This window comes from Pteronotus mesoamericanus, unplaced genomic scaffold, assembly GCF_021234165.1.
Source record: "Pteronotus mesoamericanus isolate MK-2021 breed Mesoamerican mustached bat unplaced genomic scaffold, CSHL_Meso_final contig_27, whole genome shotgun sequence".
In the NCBI taxonomy this organism is placed as follows: domain Eukaryota; kingdom Metazoa; phylum Chordata; class Mammalia; order Chiroptera; family Mormoopidae; genus Pteronotus; species Pteronotus mesoamericanus.
In genome coordinates, this window is record NW_026555115.1 from 24,916,480 (window position 1) to 24,940,480 (window position 24,001).

The 24,001-nt window shown below is 53.3% G+C and overlaps 1 protein-coding gene across 1 annotated transcript in view; it reads left to right on the top strand.

Annotated features, from left to right (window-relative positions):
* The window catches only part of ADCY5 (adenylate cyclase 5), a 143,020-nt gene extending 121,546 nt beyond the window's left edge, over window positions 1–21,474 (top strand). Inside the window, exons 13-21 of the mRNA XM_054575204.1 lie at window positions 2,081–2,197; window positions 2,578–2,742; window positions 5,511–5,686; window positions 7,554–7,583; window positions 8,664–8,796; window positions 14,395–14,658; window positions 15,720–15,924; window positions 19,135–19,259; window positions 21,054–21,474. Of these exons, the coding sequence (XP_054431179.1) occupies window positions 2,081–2,197; window positions 2,578–2,742; window positions 5,511–5,686; window positions 7,554–7,583; window positions 8,664–8,796; window positions 14,395–14,658; window positions 15,720–15,924; window positions 19,135–19,259; window positions 21,054–21,182 (1,344 nt within the window). The 3' untranslated portion in view covers window positions 21,183–21,474. The remainder of the gene's footprint in view (window positions 1–2,080; window positions 2,198–2,577; window positions 2,743–5,510; window positions 5,687–7,553; window positions 7,584–8,663; window positions 8,797–14,394; window positions 14,659–15,719; window positions 15,925–19,134; window positions 19,260–21,053) is intronic.
* The last annotated feature ends 2,527 nt before the right edge of the window (window positions 21,475–24,001 follow it).

A 24,001-nucleotide genomic window follows, 5' to 3' on the forward strand; every position in this document is an offset into this window, starting at 1 on the left:
CTGGTTTGGATTTTTTTAAATTGATTCTTTTTCTGAGTTGCGATTGTGAGCAAGCATGGAGCGGCTGGTTCGCACAGACACAATATCCTGCCATGAAAAATGCTCCCCTGATGAGCTTTTTGATTACGGAAGGTGAGGCACTCTATACAACCCGACACCAAGGCAGGGTGTCACATCTTCGGGAGACTTCAAAAAGCAACAATTCCTGGGCTCTTGCTGGGATTTTAAAGCCAAGAGTGGGTCTTTTGAAAGGGGGTGACAAAGAAAATTAGCTTGTAGCAGCCAGTGCACTAAAACCCATTCATTTATTAGATGTGAGAATAGCATTCCAGGCTGGAGTTTTTTAAAAAGCCTGGGGTTCTTCTCCTGATATCTGGGTGGCTCCAGTGGGGCTCTTGGGCCCCACTGACTAGGCATCCCGTGTGCATATCCTGCTCCAGGCGTTGGTGGTTGCGGAATCATGAAGGAAGCCCTTCAATTGATGGATAGGGTAATCAGAACTAAAACAATTTAAGCAACATGGGTGGGGTGGGGGGTGTGGAATGGCAAAATTTGAAGCAGGCAAAGATTAGGAACCATCTGTCCTATCATTTCAGAGTGAGATCCTGGTGATAGTGCCAAAAACACTTTCCCCAGCTGTGAAACCAAAAATTCCTTTAATAGGAAACCAGCACTTTCATTCTTCTTGGCAATATAGCTCTTTAAAATGCAAATATTAACTAGATTTTCTATTGAATTTAACAGCTTACAAAGCACTTTCAAGTGCCTCATTTCACTGAGTCTTCAGAGGCACCCTGGGAGACAGATAGAGCTTCCCTATTTACTGATGAGGAAACCGAGGCTCAGCAGGTGATGACCTCCCCAGGGACCAGACGGCGAGGAGGAGGCTGAGCAGGATTTATTCAGATCCAATTCACATGCCAAAAAGTCCACTTTCTAAAGGTGGATGAGGTTATGTCATTTAGTAGTTTTTGGTATATTCATAAAGTTGTGCAACTATTATCACTATCTAATTCTAGAACATAGCCATCATCACACAAAGAAACCCCACACCTACGAGCACTCCCTGCTCACGCCTTGCTCGCCACAGCCCCTGGCCACCGCTAATCTCCTTTCTGAATTTGCCTGTTCTGAACATTTTGTATAAATGTGGTCATACAATACATGGCCTTTGGAAATTGGCTTCCTACTTTACATGAGATTTTCAAGGGTTGTCCGTGGTGTGCCATCACGTAACAGCCCTTTATTCCTTTTTATGGCCTGAAAAATATTCCATTGTGTGGATATACCCCATTTTGTTTATCCTTTCATCAAATTGGTGGACATTTGGGTAGTTCCCACTTCCCTCAGTCTGCTAGCTTCTTTTTGAGTCTAGGCTGGTTGGGAGGTGACGAGGACATGGTGGACAAAGCCAACTGTGTCCGACTTGGTGGAGCCCGATCATATAATTACCAGAACCGTAGTGAGTCTTTGAGAGGACATACGGTTTGTCTAGTTGAAGGAAATACAGGGAGGGAAATACAGGTGAGGGAAATGGTAGGTCCATGAGCGTCCTGCTGAAAAGCCTCACTGAATTCACTTGTCCATGGCCCGTCCTCCTCACATGCTGCTCACCCCCTTCCTCCAGACGGCAGGTCCTCTCTGAACCCTCAAACCCATAGCTCCCTTCTTCCGAGAAGCCTTCTGACCCTCCGTGACTCCTCAGCTGTCGCCTACAGTCCCCTCCCCACCTTTGTAACTCCCAGAATTCACAGTGGATACAAGCACTTTTTTCTCTGCTTTCCTGTTTCCCTGTTGGGGTCAAGATAGCATCTTTCCTTCTTCCTTCCATCTTGCTTCCCTCACCTGTGAGCTCCCCAGGTAGACCCACTCCTGGACAGCTGCAGGATCTGGGCTGCTGTTGCCCTGGGGCCAGTGGTGCAGTGGTGCCAGGCCGGAGGCTTGCACGCCAGGAGTGTGTTTGGGAAAGGCCCCGGGTCACGCTGGCCAGAGACAAAGGTGGACGGGAGATCTGGTTCTACAGTGGTTTGTGGAGTGCCCGCTAAATTCTGTTCTGCCTCTCTCCCCACCTTGCCCCCAGCTCTTCCCGGCCCCCCTGCAGACCTTCTCCAGGAAGATTGTGCGGTCCAAGATGAACAGCACCCTGGTTGGGGTGTTCACCATCACCCTGGTGTTCCTGTCGGCTTTTGTCAACATGGTGGGTGGTTCCACCTCCCTACCCTATTGTGTGAAACCCAGTGGAGCCCAGCCTCCCACAAGCATGGGCTGGGAGGCGAGTCTGGAGTTTTCCCTCCGAGAAATTCTTTGGGTCCCACATCAGGTCTAAGATCAGATTTGACTCCTAAAGCCCCTCAGGTCTGGAGGAGCGAGAAAGAAGCCCCCAGAGGATGTTTAGGAGCCCTGCCCTGGGCGCCAGGCAAACCTTGCCGTGTACTCAGCCTCTTCCAAGGCTCCTCCCCTGTCCCTGATCAGTGTCAGGCTGCACCCAACCCAGAGTGAACAGGCACACGCTGCCCTGTGGAGATGGGCTGCCCTGGCCTGGTGCCTCCAGCTGACTCTCTCCTCCCCTGCCCGCAGTTCATGTGCAACTCCAAGGACCTGTTCGGCTGCCTGGCAGATGAACATAACATCAGCACCAGCCAGGTCAACGCGTGCCACGTGGTGGAGTCGGCTGTCAATTACAGCCTGGGGGATGAGCAGGGTTTCTGCGGCAGCGCCTGGCCCAACTGCAACTTCCCCGAGGTACTGGGCAAGGAGGGGTTGGGGGTAGATGAAGAACCTCCCACCCCGTCTCCTCGCTGCCCTCAGCTGCTCTGAGGGGCACTCAGGGGCTTCAAGCTCACTGCCATTCCAGAGACCTCATTTTCTCAGCGTCTCCCACTCCATGTGCCAGACGCCAGTGAACGAGGCCAGCCTTCTCTATATAACAGTAACAGCAATACCAGAATAGCTCTTGTTTATATGGTACTCACCGTGTGCCAGGCACTGTGCTAAGTGCTTTTCCTACATTTTCTCATGTAACCTTCACAACAACCCTATGATGGAGGAGCTATTACTATCTCCTCTATACGAATGAAACTGAGGCACAGAGAGGTTACATAACATGCCCAAGGTCACACAGATAGTAAGTGGCAGAGCCGAGCTCCTTCCCACATCATCTGGCTCCAGTGTGTGCTCTGACCCTGAGGGCGGAGCTTCTCCCGGACCCTCACAGGCCCAGCGCTGTGAACCTGGCTGAGCCCCCCTGCTCAGGGTCAGCGAGCAGGGCAGTAAGAAAGGGACTGCCATCAAGTTCACCCCTTCAAAGGGTAGGATTCAGTAGCTATTAGTACATTCTCAAAATTGTGCAGCCATTATCATAACCTAATTTTAGAACATTTTCTTCACCCTCAAGAAGAAACTGTGTACTTCCTGCTTATAGGGTTTAAAAAATAGCTCTGAGAACCCTTAGCAAACAGCATGAATTAGATGCCTGTGGTATGCGAGTTGCTTCGTTTACCTTGCCTGGGGAGCAGCTTTCGAGGGAGCAGCAGGCCAGACGTCCAACCCAGGCGTCCACTCCAGGCTCTGGGTGATTCCCACACCCCCGCTCCCTGCCATGGGTTCACATGAAACCTGCAATAGGAGGGCAGTTTTCCTTTTTTTCTGGGGAGAGGGTCCAAGCTTCCATTCAGTTCCCAAAGGGGCCGTGCCTCTCAAGGGCCCACATTTCGGAAATCTAGATTTAAAGTTGCGGTCCAGGGCTCAAGGGGCCCCGTGGGCTGCGGCAGTGCTGGCCCCGCGGCCCTGTCCCCGCGAGGGAGCCCGGTCTGCCTTGGCTGCCCAGACGAGGCACGGGAAACCCGTGAGGGGCAGGACTCCGCCGGAGCTCCCCAGACCAGCGCTTCCCCTCCACCGGTCCCGGGCCCACCGCAGGCAGCCTGGGTGGGCAGGCCTAAGCCTCACCCGCCCTCCACTGCCTGCTGCTGTTCCTTCTCTCATGTGGCCAAGAGCCCCCAGGAGCTGCCGGAAGCTGTTTTTGGTCTCACACTTCTCCCTGGGCAGGTGCTCCACGGAGGAAGTGGAGGAGGCGGGGAAGAGGGCAGGGGCAGAGCCTGTTCTAGCTCCTTGTCTTCAGGAGACGGGTGGTCCAGCTCTCAGTCTTCAGTCCTCGCCAGCCTGCTTCTCCTGGGGGCTGCCAGGCTCCAGGGCTGACCCCACCCCACAGTGCTGTTCTGATTCACAAACCCTGAGGCCCTTGGGGGACCCTGGCATTAAGCCTTAGCCCCCTTGTTGTCTGAGCTCTGGGTCTGAATGGAAACCCAGGCTGGCTCTTGGGACCCCTTCCCCATCCTCCAAGGACAGGCTTATCATCCCAGGGGCTGAATTAACTGAGTGTGTCTTCCCTGCTCCTTCCTGTTCGTGTTCCTGGTATGGCCTGAGGCTGGCCCCAGCCCCTTTCAATCACAGGGGCCCTCTGCTGCAGTCCCTCCCTCGGCTCCCTCCCGAAGGCCTGAGGGGCCAGGGAGTCTGCCTGGCGGCTTCCCCCTCGGCCCGCAACCGCCATTTGGCCTCTGGCTCAAGGCAGAGGCAGTGAACAGTGAGTCCCAATGCGCAACTCAGAAATAATGCTGCTAAATTTAAAAGAACAAAATAATAAATGCTGGCGTGTCTAGGATTAGCATTGGACACAGCAGGCAGAAGGGGATCTCTGAGACTGCCTGGTCAGCTCCTCGGTTGTCCGAGAAACTGAGGCTCGGGGACCAGAAGAGACTTCCTCGGAGTAAATCATTCAGGGCCACAGTCCCTCATCTGAAGGCCTCCAGGTCAGATATACTTTGGACTTCGGAACTTTTCAGATTTTAAAAGGTCACCTGACACCCACAGTGCAGTGTGAGTAGCAGCTGACAATGAAACGGGGCAATACGTCCGCGGCAAAGCGTGTGAATAGTCACAGGAAACAGGATAAAGATGATAATTAGCAACACATCGGTTGGGTCAGGTTTTGCCACCACATCAGTTAGGAAACATTTTCAGTTTTTGGAAATCTAGATTTAAAGTTGCAGATCGGGATTTAGGGCCTGTGCTCTCTCAGCAGCTAGTGAGGGCGCGGGGCAGTGCGCCAAGTGGCTTCATCTTGTGTAATCGTCGCCGTGAGCCCACAAGATAAGAGGCTTTGCAGACAGGGAAACTGAGGCTTAGAGAGGTTGACTACGTGGCCCGAGTCACACAAATAGTCCATGATGTACCAGGTTGTAACTCAAGTCAGCCTGAGCCTGGAGCCGCGCTCTAGCCATTGGGTTACTGCCCGCCCTGGTCAAACTCAGCCTGGAGCCCCGTCTCCCGGTTCCTAATCAGGGCCCTTTGCATCACGTCACAAACCTGCCTCAGCAGAAATATCCCCAGGGGGGGCTTCACCTGAGCCCAGCTCAGGCTGGATGGAGGCTGGATGGAGGCTGGGAGGGGGGAGGGCGGGGCCCAGGGAGCGCGGGGTGGGGCCCTGAAGCCTGCTGCCTGCCGTCTCTCCGTAGTACTTCACCTACAGCGTGCTGCTCAGCCTGCTGGCCTGCTCCGTGTTCCTGCAGATCAGCTGCATTGGGAAGCTGGTGCTCATGCTGGCCATCGAACTCATATACGTGCTCATCGTCGAGGTGCCCGGCGTGACACTCTTTGACAATGCCGACCTTCTGGTCACCGCCAATGCCATGTAGGTGGCACCCTCCCCAGGCCCCCACTGGGTCTGGAGCGTAACAGAGAGGTGGGAAGAGCAGGAGGCTGGGGCCCTGGGCTGCAGGCGGCTTGCAAGGGGCGTGTCCTGTTGCCCCCCAGCTCTAACCACCTGGGCAAAGCACCACAGTCTTATTTCTTTCCCTGTCTCCCTTTCCCGGTGGTGGGGGTGGCCTCCGGGTGGCTAGATCCGCTGGCCTTCTGCCTCCCCTGTCGGATTCAGTCAGTCCTGACCTCAGGCCTCAGTTCAGTGTTTATTTGTCCAGAACAGCCTCTGATGAGCTATTCTTACCCAACTCCAACTGCCCGTGGCACCCTAGGCCCCGAGCGGTCCAAGTGCCACAGGGTTGGAGAGCAAGGTCTGTGGGAGCAGAGGAGCAGCCTTTGCTGTTCATGGGCTTGTGTCTCACCGAGAGCCAGGCACTTGAACACACACGATGGCTTTTCATCCTCCTAGCAGCCCAGCAAAGTAGGTAGGGCTGCCACAGGGGGCCGGGCGGTTTGCGCACCGCTCAGAGGCTCCTGCCTGTGACAGCGAGCGGTCTGGTCCCGCAGTCCGCAGGTGGCAGGCCTGGAGCTGTGCCCAAGGCTATCGCGCTGGCCGTCAGCCTGGCCATAGAGCGACAGAGGTCAGATTCATGAGGGGCAAGGCCTCCCGCTTTGGGTCAGGCTGAGTTTCGGCCTCAGCCTCAGATACATATTTGGCTCTTTTTTCTGAACCTCATTATTTTCCCCAGTAAAATAGGAAGACTAACACCCACAGCAGTCCGCTGTATGTAAAGTGCCTGATATGCAGTGCGCTCTTCTTCCTGTCGCCCTCCCCCCACCCACCATGCACATCAGGAAGTACAAAAAATGTAAGCGACAGGTCTGCGTCCCCTGGGAAAATATGGCAAACTGTGCTTTCCCTGAGTCAGAGGAAGGGATCCATTCATTCCAAAATATTTGCTGTGGGCCTGCCATGCCTTAGGCACTGTGTAGGCAGTGCAGGTAACAGTCACTTTCTTGTAAAGGGGGTGTCAGCTGAGAAAATGAAGGTGTAATGAAGGATCTAAGTCAGATTCAAGTAAGAACTTCTTGGCGACTGTGTGGGGCTGTGGGCAGATGACAGGGAGACACTGTCACCCTTGGAGTTATGCAGGCTGCGGTCCTGAGGGGACCAGGAGAGCCAGGCGGTCGGGCCTTTCCACACACCGGTCCGGGTGGGAGCGGGGACACGGCCTCTTCTTTCTTACCCGCCCCTCCCCCTCTCCTCCTCTCTCCTGCTGAAGCAGCAGCAGAGGATGGAGGTCATCTCTGGGTTGGGAGACCCTGACTTGGCTTGAGGGCAGCACTGTCCAAGAGAGAAATAATGCAAACCATATTTGTAGTTCAGAATTTTCTAGTGGCTGTATTAACAAGGCAACACATGCAGTAGCCATCAACTTGCACTCAGTACTACTTTAAAGCTCAGTAGCCACATATGGCCAGGGCTATGTACTTGGACAGTGCAGGCGTGAGTATTCCTCCTCCTCTGGATGGCGACAAAGGACTGGGGTAGGAGAAGCGAGTACACTCGGGGCCCCCGTGTCCCGGTAAGGCCTGGGCAGTTTGTGGTCATGATGCCCAGATGCCAGGGGGCACGGGGTTTTCCGTAAGCCTCCCATCCTGAGAGTTCCCTTGGATCGGGGTGGGTACTGAGGGTCAGGGTGGGGGTGCAGGAGCAATAGCAGCAGGAGTAGCAGCATGGGACACACTGCTATGTTAGAACAGGGTGGAGGACAAGGCAGGGTGGGAGGGAGAGGAGGCATTGCAGCTGCTGACGCAGGAGAGCAGCCGCGAACAGCGTTCCCCACTCTTGTTCACAGAGACTTCAGCAACAACGGGACCTCCCAGTGGTGAGTTGATGCTGTTTCTCTGAGTTCTCTGATACGGCCTCTCCCTGCTCTTGGAGCAGAGCAGCCAGGGCGAGCAGAGAAGGCGGCAGGGCAGTGGTGCCCAGGTGGGAGGGGGCTTTGTGGCAAGGGGGGCAGTGAAGGGGGAGGCTGGAGGGGACGAGGAGGCCCTTCCCTGCCAGGTACCAAGGGGGCCTCACTGCGTGGATGGCCTTCTTTTTTCATGATCCCCGCCACCCCAAGATGATCTATGGCCTAGGTGGCCAGTGTCTTCAGGACCCACAGCTCATTCCACGGGCCTTGTCTTACAGCATTTAGGCTCAAGCTCTTCCCCAGGAGTATGTGCCCCACTGCAGGCCCAGGAGAAAGGAACCAGCACCCCTCCCCCCAGAGGAGAGGAGCAGGGGGAGGCCTTCAGGGTGTGGGTTAGGCCCTGCATGGAGCTGCATTCAAGTTCTGGGCTCTTCGCTGGGACAGGGAGCAGGGTTTGGAATAGCTGCTTTTATTACAAGTATTTATTTAAAATGTTAACAGAAATATAATTAGATAATAATACCCGCCACTTTTGGAGTTCCTACTGTTTGTCAGGCAGAAGGGATTTTTGTATATGGTATCTTTAACTTTTACCACAAATTTTAAATGTGGGCATTGTTATTCCACTTAATAGCTTAGGAAACTGAGGTTCAGGGAGGTTAAGAGACTTGCCCAAAGTCACCCAGAGATGGTCAGTGTCGCCTGCCTTGCTGCCTTGTTGCTGCACCCATGGTCCCTGCCTTGTCCATTGAGAAAGGCCTGGAATGCAGGGCCCTTTACAACGGCCTTTTTCACCCTCTGAGGTGACCAGAGGGACACTCCGCAGTGAAGGGGGAGGAAGGCATCAGGAGAGGAGCCACGCTGCTGAGCTACTGGCTGGGCAGGGGCTGAGATGGGGCTTCTGGTCAAGAAGGTTTCCAGGACGAGGTGCACCTCAGGCAGTTTGCACAGGAGGGTCAGCAAAGGGAGGTGATTCAGTGGGAGGAAGACGAAAGGCCTGAGGGGGCCTCGGAACCTCAGAGGTGCCAGGGCATCTACTTCCCACTGCAGCCCCGAACACGCGACCAAGGTGGCGCTGAAGGTGGTGACGCCCATCATCATCTCAGTCTTCGTGCTGGCCTTGTACCTGCATGCCCAGCAGGTGGAGTCCACCGCCCGCCTCGACTTCCTCTGGAAACTGCAGGTGGGTGGCCCTGGGACAGGGGTGGGCGGGTCATTCCGGCCTCATGGCACTTTGTGCATGAGTGAGCCCATCACTGGGCTAGGCTGGGCCTTAATGACCAGGTGTCCCTCTCAGGCCTTGTCTCAACAGACCAGTGCGCCAAGCCCCAGCAGGTCTTCTCTCCTCGGAGCTTATTCCAGATGGACCCACCCTCGGCGGTGCTGGACTTTGATGGGCCCAGGAGATATGCTCTTAAGTCACAAACACTGTGTGCAGAGTCAGGAACAGAGGGGAGGTGTGGGCAGGCCCAGTTTGTGTGGGAGCAGCAAGGGGTCAGGAGGGGAGCGGGGGCCGCCGTCCCAGCGTCTCAGAGGGCTCGTTCCGGAGCCCAGCCAGGTGCAGGAGCTGGCACCAGGGGCTTCTGCAGAGGGCTTGACATGACTGGAAATGGGCCTGAAGATTTCTCCAGGTCAGGATGGGTGGAAAAGGGCATCACAAACCACTGACAGGAAGCCCAGCCGAGGGGCTGTGCCTCGGCCCTGGTGCCAGGTGCCTCGTGAAGGGGCACAGGCCCTGGGGTACTGGGGCCGCAGTGCTGACCTGTGCTCAGTGCCCAAGTGGGGCTGAAATCCAGGCAGGGCCCTGCCCTCCAGGCTTCGAGCCCTGCACCCGGGGAGACCCATCTGGAGGAGAGGATGCCTGTGGCCCTCGCTACCTGGTAGACCACCGCAGAAGGTCCAGAAGAGGGCGCCCAAGGGCACTCACTGTGAAAAAGCCTGGTCTATGCAGGCGGCCTCAGACCTGTTACTCCAGCCCAGCTTCCTGGAGGACATAGTTTAGCCCCAGCTCTTCGCCTTCCCTGGCCTGACCCCTGTGTCTAGACTACTTCTCCAGCTCGTCCGCAACTAGCTTAGGCTTTCTCTATCTTCAATTTCTTATTAATGCTGAGATTCAAGTCTTCAGGCTAGACAGGAGGCCTTGGAATTTCATTGGATGCCAAGTGAAGGTGAGGGCATCTAGTTGCCCTGCTGTTGGGTGATTTGCATGAGGTCTGGCTGAGGTTTCCCCTGAGGTCTCCAGTGGGGACACCCTGAGGTCCAGGGAACATGTTTTCTGTGAAAATGCCCTGCAGAAGTCCTGGTGAGGAGCGACCTCAGGCAGGTCCAGTGTGAGGCTGCACTGTCTCTTCCCAGCTGCCTCCCAGCCTCCTCCCTCTCTCACATGCCACTCTCCTTTGAGAAAACTCTCCTAGGAGCTTTATGGGACCTGGGACTGATGTTGCAAAGTCCTCTAGAGAGGGCGAACAAGCGAAGGGTGCCACTCAACCTCTCTCTGTCCCTTCACTCCAATCCAGCCCGTGCCTCTGTCCAGCGCCTGAGTGCACAGGGTCATGCTGAGGCTGTCCGCCCACGCTGAGCAGAGCAGTCTGGAGCTCCCCCACAGCCCCTCTCCTGGGTCCCCCAGTGCCCAGGCAACAGCAGCTTCCTCTCAGTCCCCAGCCAGGTGCTGCTTCTGGAGCTTGAAAGTGAAGACTTGGGTGAACTGCAAAGTAGGTGCCTGTCTCTTCTGGAGAGCTAAAGCCCCTCCTCTATCAGCCGGCTTGAAACAGCCTGAGTTGTGGGGCCTCTCCCCTGCTGAGGGAAGGGGAGGTAGGCCTTCAGGCCCTTGTGTCTGAGACCCCACACATATGCCCCATTCCCATTCCCTGCAGCAACCCTGGCCGGAGCCCAGCCCCCAGTAGTGCTGAGGGTTTGGGGAGGTTTGGAGGCCAGGTTGTTCTCTGTCGCTCCTCAGCGTGTCTTCAGCCCCAGAGACACTGGTGTTGTTAGTGTTCCGCTCCACGTGTGGCCACAAACTCAGGTTGATTCCACTTATCTTTTCTCCATCACTTCCTCCCTCTTTATTCCTGTGCTCCCCCCCACCATTTTTATCTTCCTTTTTGGGGAGGAAGTTCTAAAGATAATTTAAAACCTACAGAAAAGTTACAAGAACAGTATAAACAACGCCAGCAGTCGCTGCACCAGATTCCCCAACCTGTTTTTTGCATTCGCTCAATCGCCCTGTCCTCTCCTTTCTGACATGATGCCGGATCACCACTAAATTTTCCAGTGTATACCTTTGAAAAACAAGGACACTCCCTGCATCACCCCTACTCAACCTCCCAGTCGGGAAATCTGCACGAGGGCGGCACCGTCCTACCCACAGAGCCTGTTTGAGTTTTGCCAATGGTCCCAGTTCTAACCTATGATTCTATCTGGTTATACTCTTAAAAAAAAAAAATTAAGAACTCGATTTTTAAGATAGAAAGTTTGGTGAATCGAGGCATTAAAAAAAAGGTTTTATTTATTTTTAGAGAAAGGGGAAGGGAGGAAGAAAGAGAGGGAGAGAAACATGCGAGAGAAACATCAATCCTTTGCCTCTCCCACACCCCCAACCAAGGACCTGGCCCACAACCCAAGCATGTTCCCTTACCAGGAATCAAACCGGTGACCCCTGGCCTTTCCAGATGACACCCAATCTTCTGAGCCATGCCAGTCAGGGCCAGTTGTATTCTTCGCATTATTTGTTGTGTCTTTTCAGTCTTTCCTTGTCTCTCAGTCCTGGCCAGTCCTAAAGAGATCCTCTTATGTGACCCTCAGCCTAAGTTCATTGACATTTCCCATGTCCAGATTCAGGTCACACCTTCTTGGAGGAAAACCATGGAAATGATGTGGTTTCTTGTCAGCACGTCACCCTGAGGATTCCACTAGGTTGACCAGTTCCGTCCCTCGTGACGTTAACCTTCATCACCAGCTCAGTCGGTGTCTGCCAGATTTCTCCACTGTCAGCTCTTGATCTTCCCTTCTGCATTCAGTTAGCGTTTTGTGGAAAGATAATCTAACATTACACCAATATTCTGATGCTCAGCAAGCCTCCACCCAGCAGTCTCAGCAGCCATTGCTGACGCCTGCCTGCCTGTAGTGGTGACAAGTGTCTATCATCCCTTCCGTATTTGTTCATCAGCATTCTGCTGTACGGAAGAGCCTCCTTCTACCCACTTGTTTACTTAGTCATTCATTTATCTATATCAGCAATGAGTCATAAGTTCCTATCAAATTCAGGGGGTTTTAATCTGCTCCCCTCATTATTTTAATGCCCGGGTTTTTGAATTGTCCTGGCCTTGTGAGTTTCTGCAAGTTGGCTCCTGTATTCTGACATGTCTTCATCCTTCTCTGAGCATCTGCTTACTTTCTGGCACAAGACCATGTCCTGGGGCTCATCATGTACTTTCCCTGCTCTAGCCAAGGAATCAGTGATTTCTTCAAAGAGCCCAATTTATTTATTTGTTTGTTTGTTTGTTTATTTATTTATTTTACTGGAGAACAGTATTTAGAAACCAAGATCAGGGTGCTCGCTGTACTCACTGTTTTAGGTCCTCTTTATGGACAAAGCTAGGAATTATATGCATGTATAGGAACTTATAAATAAATATATGGATAGACACATGGATACTACTCCAATAACTCTCTCTGCTGATACTTAAAACCATGAGTTTATTCCCGTACCTCCATTTCCAAGACAGAACCTCAGTCTGCTTCCTAGCTTTCCCCGTTCCATGCTTACAAACGTCGTCTCCGGCAGTGAGAAACCAAGCTCCCGTCGTCTTTCATATATCTACACATTTGCTCAGTGGAACCAACTCCCCCCCACCCCGAGTCCCGCTCTCTGTCCCCCAAGCCCTCTCCCCTCTTCACCACCCTGCTTCTTACGTGCTGGGCAGGCCTCATGTGGCTCCTTTCCTCGGATCACTTTGCTTCCTCAGGTACAAGAGAAGGAAGGAAGGGGAGGTTGGAAAAGAAGTGGGTGGACCCCCTCCCATTTGGAGAATAGTTAAGAAGGCGCATGCACATGTGTGTGTGTGTGGGTGAGCGTGTCTCTACCCGCCAGGTGTGTCAGCCTCTCTTCCCTGAAGCTCTCCTACAGGCACGTGATGCTTCCATGTCCCTCCATTTCCCATCCTGCTCTGGGGATTTGGGGAGTGGGGACAACATCAAATAAATACCAATTAGCAAAATACCTTAATGCAGGTCTTTGGGGCGGGCGGGGGACAGTCTGTTGGCCCTCCCCAGGCTCACTCAGCCGTCCACTTTGCTGTTGGATCTATCTATGGTCATGGCGGGGGGTGGGAGCTGACAGGGAAGTGGGAGGCGTGGGGCCCTTAGCTTTCCTGAAGCCGCTGTATGAGGAATACCCTTATCCACAAGACCCCCTCGTGGCAGAAGCACTGGTCTCAGTTCTCAGGGGAGAGCCCACTCTTGCCCCCCTCCCAGAGCACTGACTTTATTAGGACCAGGAAGAGGCTGTGGACCCCTGAGACATGTTGCCTGGCCAGAGTCCAGCCCTAAAAGCATCTGGCTGTGTTCGCAGCTGCCCAGCATGTCTTGGGGCTGAATTCCCCGGGTGTGGTGGAAGCGCCTGGCTAGGGCCTTGGGGGTTGCCTCTGTTCCCGTCAGTAGTCCTGTTCCCGATGTCCCTGCCCCGTAGCCTACACTGCTACTATGCCTGACACTTGGGGCAGATGCTCTCTGGGAAGGGCATGTGTCATATTTCTGCCACATGCCGGGCTGGAGTGTTCCTGAGTCCCCAGGCCTGTGGTCTCAGCAGGCAGGAAGAGCAAGACAATGGCCAGACTGGAGCATTTTCAGAGGCAGGCAGACCAGCTGGGGCTTCTCCCTGGACAGCCTGCGGGGGGAACAGGGTCTCCCACTCCAGCCTTCTCCCCTGGAACACCTGTGCCAGAACTAAGAGCAGGTGGCTCTGATTTATGGGAAGGGGCATGATGAAAGTGTCCCACTTCACAGGAACAAAGGTCACCTGGGCTGGAAGGCTGGGGCAGAAGGATAGCACATGCCCACCAGACCCACCTGGCACCTGAGGGTCCAGGAGCTTCTTCCTAGGGTGTGACGCCCATCTGTGTGGCCACGACAAGCCCCAACTGCCCAGATCCAGGACCCAAAATGGGGGAAAACCAAAGTCAAAGGTGTGTCCTTGCCCTGCCCTTCATGGCATCTTGGGGCACCTGAACCTCCTGGCCCTGTTTGGCTGCATCAGGCCCTGGGACAAGTCTGCTCTTGTGGGACCCAGGGAGACTAGCCCTGGGGTCATTCTGTTAAAGTGATCCTTAGCAAACTGCTTTTCTGATTGCATTTCCTGCTGCAAAGAGAAAACTGGAGAGCTGGGGAGCACTTGCATAGCTGAAGGGCTGTTCTGAGCATGGTTTTGGACCATCCCTCTGACCTACTGCCTCATTCCAGTCTGGGGCAGACAGGATGTTTCAGCCTCTTCTCTGGGACCTGTTCCCACTCAGGGGTTCACTGCTTCAGAATCGACCCCCTCATATGTGTTATTTTCCAAGAGGCAGGCGGGGGCAGTTACCTACGAATCTCTCCCTCTTTTCTGATGATCAAAGCAATAGATGCTCTTTATAGAAAAAAAAAATGGACCTAGAGGCAGCAAAGAGAGGGTAGAAAGCTGGGGATGTGTTGAAATCTTAGGCACACACTGGCACTTGGGCAGATCACACTCTTTTTCCTAAGAGTGTGTCTTTTGTCCCCTCCCCTACCGGGTCCTCTGTCCCAGGCCACGGAGGAGAAGGAGGAGATGGAGGAGCTGCAGGCCTACAACCGGCGGCTGCTGCACAACATCCTGCCCAAGGACGTGGCCGCCCACTTCCTTGCCCGCGAGCGGCGCAATGACGAGCTCTATTACCAGTCGTGTGAGTGTGTGGCTGTCATGTTCGCCTCCATCGCCAACTTCTCTGAGTTCTACGTGGAGCTGGAGGCCAACAACGAGGGCGTCGAGTGCCTTCGGCTGCTCAACGAGATCATCGCTGACTTCGATGAGGTGCGGAGTGGGCTGAGGGGGCCCTTGGGCCCCTGCAGTGAGAGGGATGCAAAGAGACCTCATGCCCCCGTCACCATTACCAGATATGAACGGTGATGTCAGGAGCCCTGCTCATGGTATCCCAGGCACTGTCATAGGCACTTTGCATATGTTTCCTCCCCTATTCTCATGATATAGATGAGGAAACTGAGGCCCATGGACGTGCCGTGTCTTGCCTAAGGTCACTGCCAGTAAGTGGCAGGGCTGGGGCTTCAGTCCACCCTGTTTGAATTTGCAGCCTGTGCACCTGAGCTGCCCATTGAGATTCTGCCATGCTGATTGGCCAACCGCTGCCATCATCCACCATTCCTCTTGGGCCGTCTCAGGCTGGACAGGGCCCCAGGCTGAGGGAAGAGGCAGGACAAATATGCAAAGCCACGATCATCGGAGGCAGAAACAAGCCCATTTCTTTATCTGTGTATCAAACCCTTGTTGAGCAGCTAGTACGTGCCGGGCACTGAGATGATACTGTGCCCAGCAGGGCAGGCTTGACCCTGGAAGCCCAGTGCATAGTGAGTGTGAGGGACATTTCCAGGGGGAACCCAGGGCCTGGGGCAGGGAGCTCAGGAAAGAGAGGGAGGATGGAGCTGAGACCCAGCAGTGCTGGAAACAGTCCCTGGACTCCTGGAGTCAGCTGCAACGGGTCTGGGCAGGCTTCCAGCAGGTCCCGGAGATAGAGGAAGGGTGTCCCGCTGGACAAAGATGAGATATCCTGGGAGGGACGGGGACGTGAGCCAGTGAAGGGGTAGAGGGCCACCAGCCCCTGCTGGGAGCAAGAAACCCAGAAGGGATGAGTGAGCTGACCCCGGGGGCTCTTGGTGTGGCGGGGGGGGGCGGTAGCCCACAGCCCTTCTGCAGCAGTGTGTGCTGAGGGAGGCCTGGCTCTTTCAGGGAGCACTGGGGCTTTGCGCTGAATTGATAAAGACGGGCCCACTGTGCAAACTGGGGAGACACAAGGGGCCACACTCTTGCACTTCTCTGTGCCCCAGACTTGGGGGTGACCCAGATATGACCTTCTTCAGATCATCAGCGAGGATCGGTTTAAGCAGTTGGAAAAGATCAAGACAATCGGCAGCACCTACATGGCTGCTTCGGGCCTTAATGATTCCACCTACGATAAGGTGGGCAAGACCCACATCAAAGCTCTGGCCGACTTTGCCATGAAGCTGATGGACCAAATGAAGTACATCAACGAGCACTCCTTCAACAACTTCCAGATGAAGATTGGTGAGCCCACTTGGGAGGGCTGGCAGCTTGTAGGGGTTCCCCCAACCCCATTCTGCATTAGCGACCCGGGACCGAGCAGAGGCCAACATCATAGTGCATCCCTGCCCAAGGGGGTGGGGTGGGCACCCATCACTCAAAGCATACCCCCCACCCCGGAGCCTAGAGGTGCCTCCTCTGCATGTTGGTGTGCAGGTCCCTTTCTCTGAGCGCCCACCTCACCCACTCATCGGGAAGGCCTGGTTGGACCCAGGCTGTGCCTGCTTGAAATGCTTTGAGGGGATGCTGTGCCCCCCAGGGCACAGGGCCTTCTGGGGGCTGCCTCATAGCCATGGCAGTCTTGTTTATCTCAAGGAGTACCGACTGAGCAGCAGTATTTAAAAGAGTTTCAAATTCATTCAGTAGAAATGAAAAGCAGTGAAATGAAACACTTATCCATTTTAAATTTATTATGTCTTTATTTTTTATTTTTAGAAAGAGGAGAAGGGAGGGAGAAAGAGAGGGAGAGAAACATCGATGTGAGAGAGAAACCTCAATCAGTTGCCTCTCACGTGTGCCCTGAACGGGGACCAAGCCTGGAACCTTTCCCTTTGCGGGATGATGCCCAACCAACTGAGCCACACCATTCAGGGGGAACTACTTATCCATTTTAGATACAAAATGAATGAACATTGACACAAGTCATTCCATTTGCAAATTTATAAAAATGGTGAACATAATTCTACAAAATTATTAGCAAAATAAAGTGAATATAGCGAGATATTTTTAAAAACTGAACATGAAAATAATCATATAAAATTGACAACGATATGATTATGTTTCAATGTTTTAAAAGAGAGTAATCTTAAAAAACAAAATGACTCAGCAGTTTATTGCTCCGTTCCAAGTGGTTTCTGTGTGTGTGAGCACAACCTTCTAGGTGCTGTGAAAGGTTTTCTAAACTACACAAATGGAGGAAAGAAACAGGGAGGATATAGAGGTCAGTCAAGTCCATATATCTTTCTGGACTCTCTTGTCAAATGCCCAGCCCTCGTTGGATGGCGCTGAGGGGGCTTGCAGATGCTGAGGGAGGTGTCCCAGGGTGAGGGCTGCTGCAGATGGGAGAGGGGCAGGGGCCCTGAGTCTGTTTCACATTCAACTGTTAAGAAAATCTTTGAACCCAAACCCTACATAATTTTTCCCCTTTTTGTATTTAATTTTGTTATTTTATTACCCCAACCTTGTATTCTGATAAGTTGCAGCTCTACAGAAGAATTGAAAGACTAGCACAGTGAAAACCCACGCCCAATGACATAGTCACATGTTTGTTCCACCCCACTGTGGCCATAGAATGATTTCAGGATGATGACTCTGCATGTGTTGCTCCATAAAGTTCAAGGTGTTTCTGTGGTTCATTTTGTTCTTAGCATCTATCTTTTATCAAGGATGTCCAGGCTTGCAGTAGAAATTTTGCTTTGTTTAGTGTAGCTGCCCTCCTTCTCTATTTATTTTTTTCAATTACAGTTTACTTTAAATATTATTTTGTATTGGTTTCAGTATACAAACTGAAAAACCAATATACAAAATACTGGTTTGTATTGGTTTCAGCACAGTATAGTGGTTAGATAATCATATACTTTACAAAATGTCCCTCTCAATATTTTCAGTACCCACCTGGCATCATACATACATAGATATTACAATATTGTTGATATTTTTTATGCTGTAACTACCAATTTGTACTTCTTAATCCCTTCACCTTTTTTACCCAGTCCTCAACCTCATCTCTTCTGCTGCCCTCCTCCTCTTGAGGATGGTAGAGGTAAAGAATGCTTTCTGAAAGAGCAGACCTTTCTTCTATTCAAAATTTTAATGCATTATTAACTCCCTATGCATGCTTGTCTCAAGCCATAAATGCTTCAGATTTCAAAATTTTTCAAAAAGGAACAGCAATTTACCCACAAGAATACTGGTACTTCAATTTTCAAAATTAGCACATTAAACCAAAATATTGGATTACTAACCATCAATATTGCGATCATTGGTGGCCTTGGGAGACCCTTCGTATTGGCTGAGTGCTGGGAATTGGGCTGTCTTGAACGAGCTGCTGTGTTGTTCTGGGGGCCCAGTGCCCTTTGGGCTCGGCCAGGGTCTCATTCTGTGCTGGCTGCTAGAAAGTCCAGAGCAGAGCCAGCTGGGGGTCTGCCTCACCTCATGTGTACCCTACAGTTCTATGTTACCTTTACTCTTGGCTTTGTGAAATCACCATTCTTAATTTCCTTGCACCCCATCTTTTCCACCTACATTGATTTGTGTTTTTGTAAGCTGCCTCCAACTCCTTCTTCAGACCAGGACTGGAGACTGAGTAGCAGGTAGATAAGTAGCTGAGCAGGCAGCGAGAAGCCTTGTGTGGCAAAGCCCTTCCTCCAGACTCCGGGACGTCTTCACTGAGGAGCTTGGCTTTTGGCCAGTGAGTTAGACTGTCCAGCCTGGAAATAGCACGGGAGGTAAAAAGCTACATGTGGTTTGAAAGGACTAAACAGGAAGGTCGTGGTGGAAAGAGTTTCGAGGATTGACAACATTTCTGAGTATGAGTGGCTTGATGAGCCTATTTGGGAGCTTCTGCTGTGTTTGTGGTCTTACCTCTCACACACAAGAGTCAGTTAAGCAACAATGAGGTTTAATAAAGCCCAGCATAAGATAAACAGTTAATGAAATAGGAGGGAGTGCCCTGGGGCTTGGAGACATGGCAGAAAATGTCTAGAGAATGCCAGTTGAACCAGATGTGTCAGGGAAGGATTTCACCTGGAGAGAAGGGAGGACACTCAGATGGAGAACAGGTACAGCAAGGGCTCAGAGGTGGGGTTGCTCGGTGTTGCCCTGTCAGTCTGGGCAGAAGTGCTTGGGGCAAGACAGAGGGCCGGTGGCACTGTGGTATCCCTGCCCTTGCTCAGAGGCCCAGGGTAGGATGACTTGGAGAGGCAGGAGATGGTGGGTTAGGAGCCAGGTTTGAAGAATGAGAATGTGGTGCCCCTGAAAGGGACAGAGCAGTGAGGAGGAATAGGGCAAGTTCTGGTATGTTGAGTCTAAACTGATGGTGGAAACTTAAATGCCCATGAGAGAGGGACAATTAAAGAAAGGCAATTGGGTGACACTGTATGCGGAGGGGGAATGCCAGTGAGTGCAAGCATTGGTCCGAGTCCCGATGAGCATGCTGACTTTTGTCTCCCGCAGGGCTCAATATCGGCCCTGTTGTGGCCGGGGTGATTGGGGCCCGCAAGCCTCAGTACGACATCTGGGGCAACACGGTGAATGTGGCCAGCCGCATGGACAGCACCGGTGTGCCTGACCGCATCCAGGTGAGTGCGGGAGCACCCACTGCCCATCTCCTCCACATCAGGGCCTCTGTCTGTGCTTAGTGGTCTTTGGGGCAGGCCCCCCACAGTTTCCAGTCAGGATTTCTGCAGCTGAATTTCAGGGTGACTGGGTAGTTAGCACTGATGTCTTGGAAGCTTGGAGAACATGACTAGTTTCAGGCTTTCAGTACCTTGGACAGACCCCAGTCCTGGGCAGAGCCATATACTGGCCACAGAAGGAATGAGAGGGTATAGCGGGAGGCCGGCTGCCTGCCCCAGCAGTGCTAATGCCACAGCCCAGGCACGCAGAGGGACACAAAGATGACCACGGGGATCAAGGCCTTGCCAAATGGAGCCCACAGCACTCAGGGCCTGGCTCAGGAGAACCAGATGAGGCCACAAGTCCTTGGGACGGTGCCTCCACCGCCCCAGCAGCCAAAGGGCCTGGTGAGAGACCCAAGACTTTCTCCTCTCTGCACCCTCTGTAAGTTAGTGCTTGTAACTCCCCGGCCTGCCACTCTTCAGCTGCTTTTCTTTCTTTTTCTCAGCGCGCCCCCCGCCCCCTTGATTCTTTCTGCTCCAGTCTGGCAACAGAGAGGCCCTGGACTGGGCTCTAGTCCTGCACTCTCCCTGTACCCCAATTCCCCGTGAGCTGTGGACCGGTCACTTAGGTTTCCTGGCCTCAGTTTCCCAAATGCTATCAGTGCTTTTTTATGGCCTTTTGCCATATCAATATCAATATACCACCCAAATATCCCCTAACTTCCCTCTCCTGTGGGGTCTCTGAACAAAGAGGCTGGCCCTGAGCTTGGCTGTCTTGTGGGTGCTGAGGGGCCTGGCCGGATGGCCTCTCACCTCCATCCTTGTACCAAAGGGAGAAAGGACAGCAAGATGGGATGTGGGGTTCATGAGGGGAGACGAGGAGGCATGTGTGTTTGCAGAGCTCCTGACCTCACCTACCACAGGTGCGAGGGACGCTGTCAGCAACCATGGGCCTCATTGCTAATGGGACACATTTAAGAGCCTCCCAGCAGCCCACCCAGAGTTCCCGGCCCCTTCCTCCCCTGCCTGGAGAGGGCACTCAGCAGGTGTTGGAGGAGGGCTGGCAATACTTACTCGGAAATGGCTCTTCAATCACCTGGCAAGGCACTCGCCCATACTGCTGCCCCTGTCACCCCTGCTTTTCTCTGTCACCCTGCACAAGTATAGTGTGATCACTGAAGCCATGTGTGAGTTACCTCTTTGTTCCAAAAGCTGAAGGACAGGCAGACGGGCAACACAGCATGGAACTGAATCCAGCTCTGCCACTTGTTAGCTGTATAACCTCAGGCAAGTGACTTAGATTTTTGAGCCTGTGGAAATAGTACTCAGAGTTTGGATGAGATAAGCAGTGTTTCTCAAGCTCTCTGTGGTGAAAAACCACTTTCAAAAAGTGTTTCTGATCTGAGTGCGACCTTGATAAATACACTGGTCGCAGGCGTGATCAGATTGCTAGGGAAGTGCCACACTGGTTCGCAGTCCCTGCACTTCTCTTACGGTGGGCGATGGCCACCTTTTGAGTAACATGGAAACAGCACACGCGAGGTGCTCGCCATACTCCATGGCATGGAGCAGGTGCTGTCGTCCTCGTCACTGAGAGGCACATTCATGGACAAGCAGTTGTCCATCCCTGAGAGCGCCGGCCGGGAAGATGCCACCCACCCTGCTGTGTCAAAGGCAGCCAGGCAGCTCTGCCCAGTGGTAGTTCATGGCTCAGGTCACTGATGGCCTGTCCTCTCTCCTCCTTTGCCTCCTCAGGTCACAACAGACATGTACCAGGTCTTGGCTGCCAACACCTACCAGCTGGAGTGCCGGGGTGTGGTCAAAGTCAAGGGCAAAGGCGAGATGATGACCTACTTCCTCAATGGAGGGCCCCCGCTCAGTTAGCAGCTGCCAGCCAGAGATGCCAGGCAGCCCGGCCTCCAGAGAAATGGAAATGGCTTCTTTGTGTGCCAGGCAGGCAGTTGGAAGCCTGCGCTCCAGCCCAGGTGACCGCGCCGATGAGATTTTCCATTTTGACTCCAGAAGCAGCTTCTGTCTTTGTGGGCCAGCGGCAGCAGCTTCTGTCCCAGGCCCCGGGGTGCCAGCGTCCTGCGAGCATCAAGCTGACCAAAGATGTTTCCCTCTGTAGAAGACTGCGCTAGATTCGACCTGAATCTTGAGTTTTCTAACGGGTGCTGCTGCTGCGCGTGTGGGAAGGAGCTCGGTGGCCACCCAGCGCTTGAGGGCAGGGCTGAGGGAGAGGCTCGGTCTCAGGGGGCGGGAAGGCGGAGTGACTGTGGCTGGGGGAGCCTAGGGGCCCTGAGGGGCCTGCTTTTCTATGGAGCTTTTAGGCTTCAGACGATGCTGGCTCCTCTCCATGGGCGGGCCCTCTGGCAGGAGTGCTGGCTTTGGAGGGACTGTGGCCTTCCTCGCCGCCTCTCCTACACCCACACGCAGAGACAACGCCCCACGGAGAGGGACAGAGCTAACTGCGAGGGGGAGGCGAGAGGACTTGAAGCAAGGAGTGGTGGTCCTGAGAAAAGGAAAATATTTATTAAATAAAACAAAAGTTTCTGTGCCCTTCCTTAGACTATGCTAGTTGTACGTGTGTAAGAGACCCACAAGCAGCTGAGGATGCCACTGGGGAGGGTGGGTAGGGGCCCCAAATTGTCTTTTTGTATTTTTTATTTTGTATTATTGAAAACCTTGGAGATCTAACAAATATACCAAATTCTATATTTTGTAAATTCTCTATATTAGAACACAGCTGTTCGCAGCAGGGCGTGTGTGCTCATTTGTACTGTATGTACATCGATGTGTGTGCTGGTGCGTGTGTGTGTTTATGCTGTGGAACTGTTCTCATACAGGATGCCTGTTTCCGTCACTTCAGATTTGGCAGTTTTGGGTTTTCCCAGGTCCAACCAGAGCAGTGAGTGTGTACTTTTGGGGCACCATATGTTCAGATGAAGTAGGAAGATGCATAGACACATTACCCGCCCCCCTCTCTAACACACAAACGCACACATCACTTCCCCAAAGTAAACACACATGGAATGACAAGAAGGAAACAGAAAGCTGCTTTCTCATCTCAGGCTGAGCTGGAACCAAGGGCAGCAGCCTCAGCCTGCCGCAGGCAGCATGGCCACCGTCCACCCTTCCACTCCCTGAGCGGTCAGCCGTGTGCTGCCTCCGGAGAGAGCTCAGGGTGGCCCCTGCTGCCCAGCCAGCGTGGGGGTGGGAGGAAGCCTGCCTGACTGCCTCAGTTCGCCAAGGTGGTTCTCTCTGGAGATGGTCCCTCAGACTTGGGGATATAATGTGGAACCCTCAGGTTCAGGGAATGGGAAGTGGGGGTGGCTTTGCACCTCCACCTGCAAACCAGACAGAGGAAAAGGTGGAGCTCGGCTTCAGAGCCCAGCTAGCAGAAATTTTGATTTGTCTGGTTTTTGTTTTTTGAGGAGGGGACAGTTAAATATAGCGAGAAAAAAATCTATTTTTATACCCAATGAGGGAGGCATTTGGAAAATGACATACTGTCAGAGATGTATACAGACAGAATCCTTGGGGCCTGTGCCCAGATCTTTCCATTGCTGCTCAGGGCAGAATTACCCTCACCTCCAACACAAGCTCGAAGGTGAGGTGGCAGCTGCTGCCAGCTGCTGAAACATGACTTGGACGCCCACCTGCACCACCTGTCACTGGACACTGGCACCAGCCTCCCCTAACCACACACCACTGCCCACCCCAGTTTGAGCACAACTCTGAGAAGCAAGGCGTAGGGACCTAAAACTGCCAGGCTGAGTCTGTCTGCGCTTGCTGTCCCACCTTTGAGTTCTGCAGGGGCCCTGTCACCTTCGCCGGGAGCTGGCTTTCTCCACATGTTGTTCTCCAGTCCCCTGCCCGCCCCCCCCCCCCGCCCCCCCGTCACCCGCCAGCGGGGCTGGGTGTCGTTTTGCTTACAACTTGAGTAATGTTGTGTGCCGAGCTCCTCCCGTGTTCCCCCTGTTGTCTGACCGCCCCCTCCCCGGCCTCGTGGAGGCCCATCCTCCCCTCCCAGCAGTGACTGGTGACGACGTGCAGTGCTAGCTCTTCATTCCCTCTAAGGGGTGTGCACTCTTTTTATTCCTGCTCTTGCAAAACGGATACGATTATGATTTCCCATGGAAATTGAAAAGTCTATTTAAGTAATTTAACTATTAAACACTTTCACTGGTAATGTGTCCTGGTCTGATTTGCTGCTTGGGCCACGGGCTTAGTTCCAGTCTGAAGGACAGGGTACTCAGCCCTTCGCTGGTGACAGAGAGGGAGCTGTGGAGGGCAGGTACCTCCTCTGAGAGGGGGACAGCACATGGCTGTGGGGAGGGTGCCTGATGAAGACCGTAGTCATTGTGGCCCCTGTGGGAGAACACTGGTGACCTAGGCACGCCAGTTCAGTGGGCTGAGGGGCAGGTGTCCGGGTGCAGGAGGCTGGATAATGAAGGGATGAGGAGAGGGAACAGGAGTGAGGAGAGAAATTGAGGATGGAGCCAGGAAAGATCCAGGGTCTAGGGGAGGATGTTCTAAAACGGGTAAGCCAAACATGTTTCTATGGGAAGGGAAAAGGAAGTTAAAAACAGGAGAGAACTCAGATCCCTGAAGGACCAAAGGAGGTGGTGGCGGGAGGGAGGAGATGCAGGCTGGAGGGGAACTGACTTGACCCAGATAGCGAATAACGACGGCTGCTGCTT